Here is a 12,829-nt window from a genome sequence, read left to right as displayed (position 1 = left end):
GGAGTGTTCCACTAGTTAGCTTATAGCATTACTCACATTTTCTGTTTTTGCTAGAGACTGATTGTGTGTCCTCTTGCCCCAAATTCATATTTTTAAGCGTAATCCACTGTATGATATTAGGAGGTGGGGACTTTGGGAGGTGAAAAAGTCATGAGGGTGGAGCCCTCATGAATGGAATTAGTGCCCTTATGAAGGAAACCGCAGAAAGCTTCCTTGCCCCTTCAAGCTATGTGAGAACACAGGGAGATGGCCGTCTATAAAACAGGAAGCAAGTTCTCACCAGATACCAAATCTGCTAGTGCCTTGATCTTGGACTTCCCACTCTCTAGAACTGTGAGAAATGAATTTCTGTTGTTTATAAAGCACCCAGTCTATGGTCTTCTTATATACCAGCCCAAACAAACTGAGACAATTTCCTTGCTGATCTTCCGTCTAATTGTTCTATCCATTGTTGAAAGTGGAGTACTGAAGTTGCCTGCTGTTATTGTTCAGTTGTCTATTTCTCCCTTCAGTTCTGTTAGTTTTTGTTACACGTATTTTGTGGGTCTGTTGTCAGGTACTAAACACACTTCATCAAGTGTCTGAGTACATCAATTTGCCCTTCTGCCAACACTCTCAGAATGAGCCTTTGAATCAGCAAGAATAACTGTGATATGTAATGCTTAACATTTAGGAGTAATGAACGCCTTATGTTCTCCTCGAGCAGAGATGGCATCTTTCCGGATGACTGGTTGGTGAATATGTCTTATCTGGACATAGATGTTCTTTGAAAAATAAATCCAAAGAACTCTTGAAAATTAAATGATTTTCTTCTGGATTTACATATTTTTCTCCCCCTTTGAGGAAAATGAGCCAATCTTTACATTTTTCCTAATTGTTTTCAGTTTCCCAGAGGAATAAAATTATAATCAATAAATTAAAGTCAAATTTCTGAGACCTTTACTGATTGTGGCCAACAATGTTACCTTCAGTCCTTGACAGAAAAGTTAGTCTTGCTTTTAGGTAGTAATCTCCCAGAGAGTGCATGAACCTGGAAAGTCTGTAAGAACACATTTCTACAGACTTGCTGTGGCCAGGGCACCAGTAATGAGGCATGTGTGCTCAAGATTGCTTTTAGGTAGTAATCTCCCAGAGAGTGCACGAACCTGGAAAGTCTGTAAGAACACACTTCTACAGACTTGCTGTGGTCAGGGCACCAGTAATGAGGCATGTGTGCTCAAGATGTACCCAGTGTGCCCCGGCCTTTGAAAAGCTATATCCTAGCATGATAAGAAGATTTAAAAAAATAAAATGAATAGTTTGATAATGATTGTGACAGCATAAACAGGTGATGCCAGAGTTGCCACAAAGTGCTTGATGGAGAAGGCATGCCTCCCCAACAGGACATGATAATGGCTCTTTTCAAAACTACAAACTCTAGAATCAAGGCTGGTTGGTTAATGTTGGGTACAGGATAGAGACTAACTTGACACCAGGGGGCTGCATATGGGTGTGCAGGAGTTACAGATCATTCCAATTCACTCTCACTTACTGCCCTACAGCAATGTTTCTTAAAGTATGGTCCAATGCCCACTGGGTGACTTTAAAAGACTCTGATTCCCAAATGCAAGTGCTTCCCTCAGTTCAGGCCAACTTCCCTGGTGGCTCAGACGGTAAAGAGCCTGCCTACAGTGTGGGAGACCAGGGTTCAATCCCTGGGTCAGGAAGATGCCCTGGAGAAGGGAATGGCAACCCACTCCAATATTCTTGCCTGGAGAATCCCCTGGATGGAGGAGCCTGGCAGGCTACAGTCCATGGGGTCGCAAAGAGTTGGATACGACTGAGTGACTTCACTTTCTTTCTTTCTTTCCCTCAGTTCTTACAGGAAAATGGAGATTCATTTCATAGACTTTCTATATACATGGCCAAAAGCTAAGCGGGTTATTAAGAATCACTAAAATTTTGCATTTTTCTAAAACCCTGGTTTTGTCTGCTGTCATCAGATCTGGCTGTCGCACACCACATGGCCGCGCTGCAATGTCCAACACAGAGAGGAGGAGTTCCTGCCACTTCAGAAGGACAATTTCTTTCTAGTGCTTCATGGCTCCCAGGGCTTTCAATTGCTGCTATCTTCGTGTTCATTAACATAATTGTAGAACTCTCCTCAGGGTTTATCTTTGTTAATCATTCTTCTCCTAATTGCTACATTGCCACTGCTTTGATACTTATTTTGTTCCTCTCTAATTCTTTGTTATCACTGATTTCTTTAATTGCTGGAAAAAGAGAAGAGATGATGTGGGTGGGCTGTAGGATCTTGTTTTGCTCTGCCCTGAAAGTCTAAGTATTGCCCTAGAAGAACTCTTTGGTCTCAGCAGGCTGGTCCACTAATGATGCGCTGGACAACCCCTACACTCAGAAATTATCTCTGAGCCTCTGTTTAAATCATTCCATTCCTACCACCTCCTTGCAGTTGTCCCTGATGCCAAATCATTGTGAGTCTCCCCCTCTAGTGAATCATAACCTTGCTTTATTCTACTGACTACTAGTCATAGGGGGTCACAAAGCCACGGAATATCTTGAATCACTGAGAGGCTATCTAATTCTTGAATTGTTACCTATCTTTTGAAGTATTTTGTATTTATGTTTCCATTAAGATAAAAGTATCCTGAGAGCAGTGACCAAGTTTGACATCTATTGATCTTGTAGAGCAGAATGAAGTGCCCACAGTACAGAAGCTAGTTACAGAGGTTCTTTACTGGGCTCCTGTGGTCTGATCTGAGGGTTGGGAGGGAGCAGAAGTGGACACAGAGTCTATTGGACAACAGCCCTTAGCAATCCTCCAGGTGCCCAGACCCCTATTCGTGGAGTCTGAGGTGGCCTCTGCTTCAGCTACAGACAGGCTGACAGTGGCTTTTGACAGTGGACACGGGGTTGGAGATTCCTGATCATGCAACAAACAAGTAGGTATGTGAGCATGAGAGGGCCCTTGGTTTTCAGGCCTTGCTGCTGCTCCTTTCTCTTCCTCTAACCCCCAGGCTTGCTTAAATCTCCCTCTGGCCACCTTGAATAGCAGCCAGGAGACTCCTGAGAGGTACGGGAATGAAGACCTGCCTTCCCCTGCCCCAGCGTGGGTTAGGGCCCCACTGGGGATTCTCCTGTCTTTCTTGGTCTTGAGTCAGTATGTGCTGTCCCTTTGTTGCCTGGTTCTGGTTTCTGAGGAGGTTTAGGCCCTAAGTCCTTTGCCATAAGCTGTGATTAGATCTCTAAATGGCTAGTCACTGGCCTTTATGATTCTTATCCAAAGTGTTTTTTATTGATATTCCTGAATAATTCTAGCCATAACACAGGACATGGAAAGAGTTTGAAATCTCACTTAAAAGAAGTGCTGATCTTAGCTAGAAGGAGGTGCTCCTCTCTCTTATGTCTAGAGTATTATAATTGTTATACCCTAGACTTTGAATCTTGTGGTTTTCATAGCTTGGGTGTTGTTGTTTTAGTCACTCAGTCATGTCCAACTCTTTACGACCCCATGGACTGTAGCACACCAGGCTCCTCTGTCCATGGGATTTCCCAGGCAAGACTACTAATGTGGGCTGCCATTTCCTTCTCCAGGGGATCTTCCAGACCCAAGGAACAAACCCTTATCTCTTGCAGTGGTAGGCAGATTCTTTACCACTGAGCCACCTGGGAAGCCCTCCTAGTTTGGTACTGTGGACTTACTCAGTTTTCAGACAATGACCTGTTCGATTAAATCACTGAACAAGGTGGGAGGGGGTTCAGGATTGGGAACACGTGTACACTCGTGGCGGATTCTTGTTGATGTATGGCAAAACCAGTACAATATTCTAAAGTAACTAGCCTCCAATTAAAATAAATAAATTTAAATTTTAAAAAATCACTGAACAATAATACACAGTGAGGGTAGGTGATGAAGGGGTGGCCCAAAAGGGAGGAAATCAAATCCAACCAGTGAGGAGCTAGATGATAGCTGGTCCAGGGTATTTACTGCTTATGATTCCAGCTAATCAGTCAATGTTAAGAAATCCTCTCCCTCCGTGACCATAAACCATGACCATGGAGGTCTCCAAATCCGACAGATTTGCAGAAGAAGCATTGATGCGTCAAAATCAAAACAGCTTACTACCTCTCCTACAAAAATAAAGATCACTCCTAGGCTCAAAACAGTGACTGTCTTCATCAGGAATTCAGATCAACCAGCTGGACAATTTAAGTTTTTATATTCCTGTAGAATAAGGACAAATGGGCTTCTCTGAGTGATTTTGCATTATTAGAATTTGTTCAGGAGGGAAGAATCATTCAAGTCTTCTCTGAGATAATGAAGTAACAAATAATATATTCTGGCTATTGTGGTACCATTTTGATATTTTATTGAGTTGCTATTGTTCTCTATTACCATAACCACAGATTCAAGTCTACAGAATCAATCTCACTGCTGAATAACACCACAGGATCCTCTCTGAACTAATTTTAAAATACATTCCTTTGAATCTTTAAAACTAAATTCTTCTGCAACTGGAACTGGGGTTAAATTTAGGTCAACAAGAATTTCATAAAAGCAAAAAACCCTTTAAAGTTTGCATTAAAAATTCATGTGTCTAACTGAAGAGCCTTAGTTGGGTGATGATAATAAATATTACCAAAAGTTCGTTTCAGTCCTGGGGGCTTTCTCACAAGAAACTTCTGTTGCCTCATCCCAGACATATTGGAATATTTCATCTGAGCTTGGCAACGCAAGCAGTACTGAGTGAAATGACACAGAGTCATCAGTTCATTTCACCCTGTCGTAATGAATACCGAGTGTGTATGGCTTCAGATCACTTCCTGCTATGTCACTTTCTCCTCATCCAGGTTCCTGGACTCACTCTATGGTCATAGAATCTACTGTGTTTTGTTCTGACTCCTTTATTCTTTCATATAACTATACTGAAAACACTGGATACTGTTCTGTCCTTTTGACTTGAAACAGCTCCTCTCTCCACTATAAAGGAAGCTTATCGGCAGAAGTTACCTGTAAATGCCGTGGTAAGTCCACATCAGCGTGATACACGGAGCACAACCATCGTCCTGTGTGGGGCTGTCTCACTAAGAAGGGGACTAGGAAGGGGAAGGCAGCCCAACATCCTCAGTGGCCGTCTGACTGCTCCGGAAATAAGACAGGCCTCAAAGCTTGGTTTATGTACCAGAAAACCTTTGTGCCAGAAGCTCTGGTCTAACGTGAGAGTGCCAATACTTAGTAAACACTTCTGGAATTCCAGACTTCTTCTGTGGAAGGGTTTCATAAACCATTTTTATAGAGGTCTTTTTGAGATAAAGGAAATAGTTTTTCACTCACCTTTTTTCTTCCAACTACTGTTCAGCTTTGGGGACATACTTCAGTTCACTTTTAATGTTCTGGATCTCCGATAGGTTGACCGCTGGAAGTTTCTTAGCTCCTGGAATTGGCTTCTTCTCCTCGTCCGAAGTGGGAGGAGCACACTAAAGAAAAAATAGAAAGATTTAGCTCACTGAAAAAGACATATGGTCTCTCTGGGTCATGGACATGAAGCCGAAAAAAATTAAAGCAAAAATAACATCAATGTAATTCTAGCAGACTGACTTTTTCTTGTGCTGTTGTGATCCACTCAAAGTTTCAAGAAGATCTCATGCAATTTATGGAGGAATAAAGCTGGAAGAAAAACACAAGTAATTTCCCCATGACTTAGAAAACACAAGAGTACTGTGTCTGATACAGTATCTGATAGCTCATAAAAATTAGCACTAGTGAAAAGGATTTATGTTTCCAAGAGAAGCATCTTACAAAACCAAATTTAATCTAGTGGGAAAGAAACCTTGCTGGGAAAAACTGAAGGCAGAAAGAGAAGAGGGTGACAGAGGATGAGATGGTTGGATGGCATCACCAATTCAATGTGCATGAACTTGGGCAAACTCTGGGAGACGCTGAGGGACAGGGAAGCCGGGTGTGCTGCAGTCCATGGGGTCGCGAAGAGTCAGACATGACAGAGCAACTGAACAACAAAGAATCCACCTGCCAATGCAGGAGACACAATAGACTCATGTTCAGTCGCTGGGTCAGGAAGATCCCCTGGAGTAGAAAATGGCAACCCACTCCAGTATTCTTGCCTGGAGAATCTCATGGCTAGAGGAGCCTGGTGGGCTACAGTCCATAGGGTCTCAAAGAGTCAGATGCAACTGAGCCACTGAGCATGCAGGTGCACGTGCATGCACACACACACATACACACACATACATCATAATATCATAAGATGCCTTAAAGGCAGAGTTTGTAGACCGTTAGTACACAGCCACCTCTAACAATGACTTGGTCCAGGAGTTTTCTGTTTTTTCGTTTGGGGCATATTGGCTGCCAGCCTTTGTTCCAATGATGTTTCTGGGGTACAGAAACAAACTGAAACTGACATAAGCAAAACCTCTTTAAATCTGGATGGGAGAGGATGCAGCGGCAGAGGAGGGCTCTCCCCTCCTACTTTGGAAAGCATTTTACGTTTTCTGTTTTTCTGTTGTGGCTTTAGAGCTGGAGCACATTCTATACTTGTTTTGGTGGCTCCACCAGCTATTGGTAGGGGCTTCCTTGATAGCTCAGTTAGTAAAGAATCCGCCAGCAAAGCAGGAGACCCCGGTTCGATTCCTGGGTCGGGAAGATCCGCTGGAGAAGGGATAGGCTACCCACTCCAGTATTCTTGGGCTTCCCTTGTGGCTCAGCTGGTAAAGAATCAGCCTGCAATGTGGGAGACCTGGGTTCGATCCCTGGGTTGGGAAATCCCCTGGAGAAGGGAAAGGCTACCCACTCCAGTATTCTGGCCTAGAGAATTCCATGGACTGTATAGTCCATGAGATCCCGAAGAGTCGGACACGACAGAGCGACTTTCACTTTCACCAGTTACTGGTACAGAAGCGCACAGGCACACTTGTGGATAGCTGTTTAGCTGATTAATCCTGAAAATGTCCCATAGTGACAAATCTATGCCTCTATGTACATACACCAAACACACAGATTAACAAGGGCTGTAAAACAGTAAGATCCATTGCTGTTTGTGGCTCCTGGAACCCCAACTAAGTAGTGCAGATGGTTGCTGGTTAGCTCCTTCCTCCTATTTGCTAGTGGTGAGGTGCCCAGTCTCCAGGGCCCTGGACTGGAGGTGTTGGAGGAACATTTGATCTCTGTGGCAGCCACAGGAGCACGCCTCTCGGATCAGTTTCCTGCAGGGAGGATAATTGAATGACAGCCCCAGCTGCTTTGCCCTGAGACCCGCCCATCACCATGCTGAGGTCACACTTCCCACGGCTGCTCGCAGCCAATGGCTGAGCGTCATAGGATCCGAAGGCGGGCTTGCTTCTGGGAGACCTGGGCCTCCTCTGCGAAGGACTCGAGAATTTTCCTGAGAACAGCACTGTTGTCTAGGTCACTTCAGCCCCATGATCCTTCATCTGCATCACCGTCTCATGTTTCTCACGACCGTCTCATGTTTCCTGACAAGTGTTTTCCCAGTAAATACTTCGCCCGTCGAATCTCCTCTTTGGGTCTGCTTCTTGGAGGCCCAGACTAACATAGGCTCTCCGTGAGACTGGCAGAGCTCCACCTGCTGGGCCAGCAACTGAGTGAACCGGTTCAGTTATGGGAAAAAGAAGAAAGCGCACGCTTATCTCAGGGTCAAGCCCTGTGCCGTAGGTGTGCCAGCCAGTCCTGTAACTCGGGTAGTAAAGCCCATGCTGTGCTTTAGCCCCCATCGAGCGCCTACATCTAGTTCTCGAGTTGTCTGAACCCTAAAGGGAAAGGGAAGAAAGCTTCCCAGACTTCTGGTGCATGTACAGGAATGCTTTTAAATTGTTTATTTAAAGGGCTGAGTAAAAATATAAAATAGTAAGCTGCTTGTCTTCTCCTAGAGGCTAGTGGGTTTTCCTCTTGTCATTTTCTTAGATTCTGGCGCAGTGCTGATGAAATAGCTAACATGTCACCCACACGAAATGATAGAGTCATGCAATGTCAACTCTACCTTTGTAAATACCCGCAGAGTATTGTTTCCCTGAGTCATTGTACAGAGCCATAGGCTCAGCTTCTTTGCATCCTTTGTGCACATTCATCGTTTATAAATGCAGATTTAGAAGCAGTAGATAAACCTGTTAAAGCTCCACCTGGAGGACAAGGTATTCCAAAACCTTCTTCATTAGGCTTTTGAAAAGAAATTTTTAACAAGGCTGTAAGGTGTTCTTTTTAGAAAATATATGAGTAGTGGTGAGATGAAAAATGTTTCCTCACTTATAAACATTCCCATGGTTGTTAGGTGGATAGAGCTTAATACAGAAGCATGAAGGAGAAAAATATTTCTGATTCCTTCTGTTAAGTTCCTGGATGAGTCACAGTCACTTTCTAATTTCAAAATGTGCTCTATTACCACAATTAACACCTAAAGCCCATGTATGCAGTTATGTGTCTGTGTGCAAAGATTTGTTGTGTGAACATACACAGTTAAAGGATGAAAATATTGGACATTAGGCATTTCCCTGGAAATTTATTAAAACCTCAGTGCACTGTGATTTTTATTTATCAAGGTAAAATTTTAGCTCTTGATTTGGTAGGGTCACAAATAATGGAAAGTTATAAGTGGATATATTTAAGAAGTAGGTTTTAAGACATTGACTCAGGAAGGGGTTAGTGGTGGTACCTACTCTTAGTTGAATCTTCTCTCATCTTTTAAAAAATAATGTGAATCAGATTCCATTTTTTTCTATGAATTTGTTATCATAAGAAGTATAATACATTAAGGCATGAACAGGCAGGGTCCAGATGGCACCATTTGGCTGAGCATGCTTTCTTTTCTTTTGTAAGTAGATATTTGAATTGAGAAAGAACATGGAAGACATTCTTTGGTTTTAGATAAAACTTGAGAGACAGCTTATCAACCCCCATGCCAGTCCCAGTTTCAGGAATGGCTATTGTCAAACAGAAATGTCCCTTTTGGGGGTGACAGAGTATTTGTAACATCGAGCAAAATGATGAACCACCTCCCAGCTATCTCACCTTCCTCTTCCTCTTTACTGCCAGCTGCCCTGAGTTTCCCCCTAAATTCTCTTCTGTACAACAGTACAGCCTGATGTGCTCTTTATGCTCAACCACTGAAGACTGAATAACAACAGCAAGCACACTGCTAACACATTCAATCCTCACAGCAATCTTCAATCAACAACCATTGTTAGCCCTGCTCTGCAGTTGAGTAAACTGAGGCACAGGACTGGGGGGAGGGGTAAGAAACTTGTCCATGGCCTCACAGCTAGGAAGTAGTGAGACCAGAATTCAACAGTGTGTTTGCATCGTGTAAAGGGACCAGGCAGAGGGGGAAATAATGAACAGAAAATCCCAATGTGCTATTTTGTGGCTTGATAATGATGGAATTTGTGTCAAAAGTAAGATTTGGGAGACAGAGTAGGGGCTTGTCAGTATCCTTCAAATCACTTTAATCAAGCAGCTGCATTGTCTTAGGCAAAAGACCAGCCCAGCTTCTCAAGATCTGGTTGTAAGGCTTCTGTGTTGGGCACATGCCAAGTTCTGGCTGGGCCAAGCAGATGGAGAGCGCCCTCCAGCTCTGCGAGCAGAGCAAGGGCTCACAGAGACTGTAGGTGGGTGGGAGGCCATCCTGGCTTCCTGCTAGGGTCCCTCCTCTTCTTCACATCTGAGGTGGTGGCAGGATTGAGATGGGGGAGTTCCTGGCTGTGACAGAGGTGGCCTGTTCTGTTCAGGGATAGTATATTATGTCCTCGACTTTAGACAGTAGTTATCTTAATGCAAAGCTAGGCAATGAATCCCAAATCTAAGAAAGTGAGCAATTCCAAGGAATACCAGACCACCTAACCTGCCTCTTGAGAAATCTGTATGCAGGCCAGGAAGCAACAGTTAGAACTGGACATGGAACAACAGACTGGTTCCAAATAGGAAAAGGAGCACATCAAGGCTGTATATTGTCACCCTGCTTATTTAACTTATATGCAGAGTACATCATGAGAAACGCTGGACTGGAAGAAACACAAGCTGGAATCAAGATTGCCAGGAGAAATATCAATAACCTCAGATATGCAGATGACACCACCCTTATGGCAGAAAGTGAAGAGGAACTAAAAAGCCTCTTGATGAAAGTAAAAGAAGAGAGTGAAAAAATTGGCTTAAAGCTCAACATTCAGAAAACGAAGATCATGGCATCTGGTCCCATCACTTCATGGGAAATAGATGGGGAAACAGTGGAAACAGTGTCAGACTTTATTTTTGGGGGCTCCAAAATCCCTGCAGATGGTGATTGCAGCCATGAAATTAAAAGACGCTTACTCCTTGGAAGAAAAGTTATGACCAACCTAGATAGCATATTCCAAAGCAGAGACATTACTTTGCCGACTAAGGTCCGTCTAGTCAAGGCTATGGTTTTTCCTGTGGTCATGTATGGATGTGAGAGTTGGACTGTGAAGAAGGCTGAGCGCCGAAGAATTGATGCATTTGAACTGTGGTGTTGGAGAAGACTCTTGAGAGTCCCTTGGACTGCAAGGAGATCCAACCAGTCTATTCTGAAGGAGATCAACCCTGGGATTTCTTTGAAAGGAATGATGCTAAAGCTGAAACTCCAGTACTTTGGCCACCTCATGCAAAGAGTTCACTCATTGGAAAAGACTCTGATGCTAGGAGGGATTGGGGGCAGGAGAAGGGGACAACCGAGGATGAGATGGCTGGATGGCATCACTGACTCGATGGACACGAGTCTGAGTGAACTCTGGGAGTTGGTGATGGACAGGGAGGCCTGGCATGCTGCATGCAATTCATGGGGTCGCAAAGAGTCGGACACGACTGAGCGACTGAACTGAACTGAACTGAACTGAACTGAAACTGGATAGTAATAGAAAAGCAGGGCTGTACAGGTTAGTTGAATTCAGATTCCATTATCGCATTCAAACTATGTGACAAGAGGTGGCTCGGGCCTTGTAGCCAAGCCACGCACCTAACTGTTCGCCTGCAATACTGTTTTCATGAGAACCTTACTCCAACGTTCAGCCCAGATACCACCCCTCCAGAAGATCCCACGAGCTCTTACAATAAGGGATACCACCCTTCACCAGCCTCTGGATCCATGAGCCCCATGAAAAAGATGTAGCTCAACTCAGGAAACATTCCTGGGGTCTCCGGATCTCTGTGGATACCTTGCTCCCTCTATCCCACAAAGCATGTTGGCTGGCCATTTGTTTATGTGGTTGGTCATGAAATAGGTTTTCACAACCCAGGCTGTTATCAGGGTTTAGCCATTTTGGAATGTGCTGGAACCATCAGACTGGAAACAAGGCAAGAGTAAAAGCAGATTTCCTAACTGGGACACTTGTGTGGAGAGAGTACCAGCTATAAAGAAGTGAGGGCCATGTCTACCACAGAGGAAGATGAGGGGCAAGCCTCCAAAACAACCGTCATATCAGTCAGTTTAGTGAGAAAAGAGAGTCAAGCTACCTTGCAACTGTTTGCCAGACACAGTGACAGACACAGCTTAGGAGGAAGCACAGGAAGAAAACAGAATTAATAAAGAAATTAAGAAAAACAGATGAATGGAGATGTGGGAAAAATGCCTTTCTGCCCTCCCTTCCACTTCCCTGGGCTATTTTCTTACAACATGCAAAATAATAGGCCCAGGAGTCCTTCATAAAAATTGGATAATTCAGTCAGTCAGTGAGCAGTCATTTATTCAATACCTGCTAGGTTATGCCATGTCCATTATATCACTGACTCTTTCCTCACAGAGACCCTTGGAGAAATGAGGGGGATCGTATTTTGCAAACAGAGGTTCAAAAGGAGAGTTCATGATCATGAGCTAACTGGTGGCCAGATTAGCAGCAGCAGAACTTGAAATTATCTACTGTTAAATCAGAGTGGGGCTGGATCTTTTCAGCTTTTATGTTCAAAATGTTACTCATCAAGGGTGACTGAAATTCCAGAACTTGGTGATGTCACTCAAAGATTCTATCTCCTTTCAAAAATTATCTTTCTCTTTATAGGGGGCTGGAACCACTAACTTAGGACCACATCAGTAATTATTTATGAGAAAGAAAAAGGTTAGATGCAGGACAACCAAAGTTTTATTAGGAAATTTTGAAACGCTGATTCTTTTGGACCAAATACCAAAAAGGCCACCTACAAAGTTTAAAGAAATCTTTTCACCTTTTAAAAAACAAAAACAAAATACAGTTTGCAGTGCCCTGTGACTTTATTTTTTGCTCCAAGACCTTAAACTTTTTTTCAGACTCGGACCTTCCAAGTTTCATCAGTAAATTCACAACTGAGGAAAAATATAAACATTTGGACGGGGAACTATTCTCTTTTTTTTGTACCCATGATGAATTTTAGCTCCCATTTTAGAAGACTGGGTATTTGAATTTGGAGGAAAGGTAAAGAATCAGAGGGAGGGGGAAAATCCAGAAATTGATAGACTCCCTTGCAAGTTTCTTTTCAAAGGAAATATCCAGGGATTGGGGCTTTCTGTTTGAATCCGCAAGTAATTTAATGTGCTTATTACCTGCGTTCCCACCGGGGTTCATTGCTCATCAGAAGCTGTACTAAGTGTATCCTGCTCAATTCAGTAAAAGCTTTGGAGTGAAAACTTAGCAAGCTCGTGACTACTACTAAACGAAGAGCATTTGAGAGGTTCCACTTCCCCCTACATATACACATACACAGACACAAACACACACACACACAAGCAGACACACAAGCTGACATACACAATGAATAAATAAACTAGATGCCAAACTCAGCATCTTCAAGTACCTGGGCCAGGCACTTAGAGTCAGCTGA

The 12,829-nt window shown here is 43.5% G+C and overlaps 1 protein-coding gene across 1 annotated transcript in view; it reads right to left on the bottom strand.

Moving 5' to 3' along the window:
• Positions 1 to 12,829, bottom strand: part of SMPX (small muscle protein X-linked) — a 49,615-nt gene that overhangs the window by 21,351 nt on the left and 15,435 nt on the right. Inside the window, exon 4 of the mRNA XM_068963296.1 lies at positions 5,333 to 5,475. Within this exon, the coding sequence (XP_068819397.1) occupies positions 5,347 to 5,475 (129 nt within the window). The 3' untranslated portion in view covers positions 5,333 to 5,346. The remainder of the gene's footprint in view (positions 1 to 5,332; positions 5,476 to 12,829) is intronic.

This window comes from Capricornis sumatraensis, chromosome X (genome assembly GCF_032405125.1).
Source record: "Capricornis sumatraensis isolate serow.1 chromosome X, serow.2, whole genome shotgun sequence".
Classification (NCBI taxonomy): Eukaryota; Metazoa; Chordata; class Mammalia; order Artiodactyla; family Bovidae; genus Capricornis; species Capricornis sumatraensis.
This window is presented reverse-complemented; position numbering and strand designations above follow the sequence as displayed.